The following is a 1,123-nucleotide window of genomic DNA, read 5'->3' on the forward strand; positions in this document are numbered from 1 at the left end:
GCTATTATAAAGCTTGGAAGAGCCAGGACACCTAGGATGGCTTGAGGGTGAGTAAATCATGGGGTAACTTTCATTTTTGGGTGAACTATCCCTTTAATACAACTAATATTATTAATTTATATAACTACAAACAAAACCAATAATTTAATACATAATCTAAAATTCAAAAGTTTGTGGTCGGTAAAAATTTAAGGTTTTTTTTTCTTCTGCTCACCAAGGCTGCATTTATTTCATTAAAAATTCAGTAAAAACAGCAATACTGTGAAATATTTTTACAATTTCAAATAACTGTTTTTTTTTTTCTTTGAATATATTTTAAAATGTAATTTATTCCTGTGATGCGCAGCTGAATTTTCAGCATAATTACTCAAGTCTTCAGTGTCACATGATCCTTCAGAAATCATTCTAATATGCTGATTTGCTGCTATTTTAGTATTATTGAGATACTATTATAGTTCTTAATTATTTTGAATCAGATTATTTTTATATTTTTTCCTTTTCATTTGAATTGTAAAGCTTTAGTAATTTTGTTGTGCTTTTGTCATGTTTAGTAGTTTAGTTTTTTTATATGGCTATACAGTTTTTATTCATTTTTCTTTTTCTTTCTTTCTTTTTTTCTAATTCCTTATCATTTTAAATCAAGATACAAGATCTCTGAGTCTCGAGTTACAGACAATCTACAGAATAACAATTTAAAAGCACCTGATAAAAGCAGCAATTTAAATGTTATTATTATAAAATTAATTTATAATATTAATTTCAAAATTCATCATTTAAATTTATAATTTTACATTCGAATTGTATAATTTATTTAAACTTGTGAGAGATGTGAAAGACGACAGAAACCTTCCAGTGCGGTTTTATTAAAAACGTCATCTTATTTACCCGCTTCAGGTAAAATCCGGAGGTCTCCGTCTTTGTAGTCGTCCCAGAGCTGGTACATGTAGAGCACGGGGTCCTTCTCATATGTGATGTAGTACCAGTTGGTCATGATGGGCGCTCGGGACAGGACCATTCCCCTCCACTCGTTCTTCTCTCCGTCCTCCTTCTCAAACAGATGCTCCACGGCTTTTCCCACCAGCTCCTCTGCGTCATGAGGAACCTTGATCTTGTTGTTCACTTC

At 31.6% G+C, this 1,123-nt stretch overlaps 1 protein-coding gene across 1 annotated transcript in view; it reads right to left on the reverse strand.

Annotated features, from left to right (window-relative positions):
- The window catches only part of LOC107750928 (spindlin-W-like), a 5,428-nt gene that overhangs the window by 2,276 nt on the left and 2,029 nt on the right, over nucleotides 1–1,123 (reverse strand). Inside the window, exon 3 of the mRNA XM_016566508.1 lies at nucleotides 886–1,119. Within this exon, the coding sequence (XP_016421994.1) occupies nucleotides 886–1,119 (234 nt within the window). The remainder of the gene's footprint in view (nucleotides 1–885; nucleotides 1,120–1,123) is intronic.

This window comes from Sinocyclocheilus rhinocerous, unplaced genomic scaffold, assembly GCF_001515625.1.
Source record: "Sinocyclocheilus rhinocerous isolate Xijiao unplaced genomic scaffold, SAMN03320098_v1.1 scaffold1534, whole genome shotgun sequence".
Classification (NCBI taxonomy): domain Eukaryota; kingdom Metazoa; phylum Chordata; class Actinopteri; order Cypriniformes; family Cyprinidae; genus Sinocyclocheilus; species Sinocyclocheilus rhinocerous.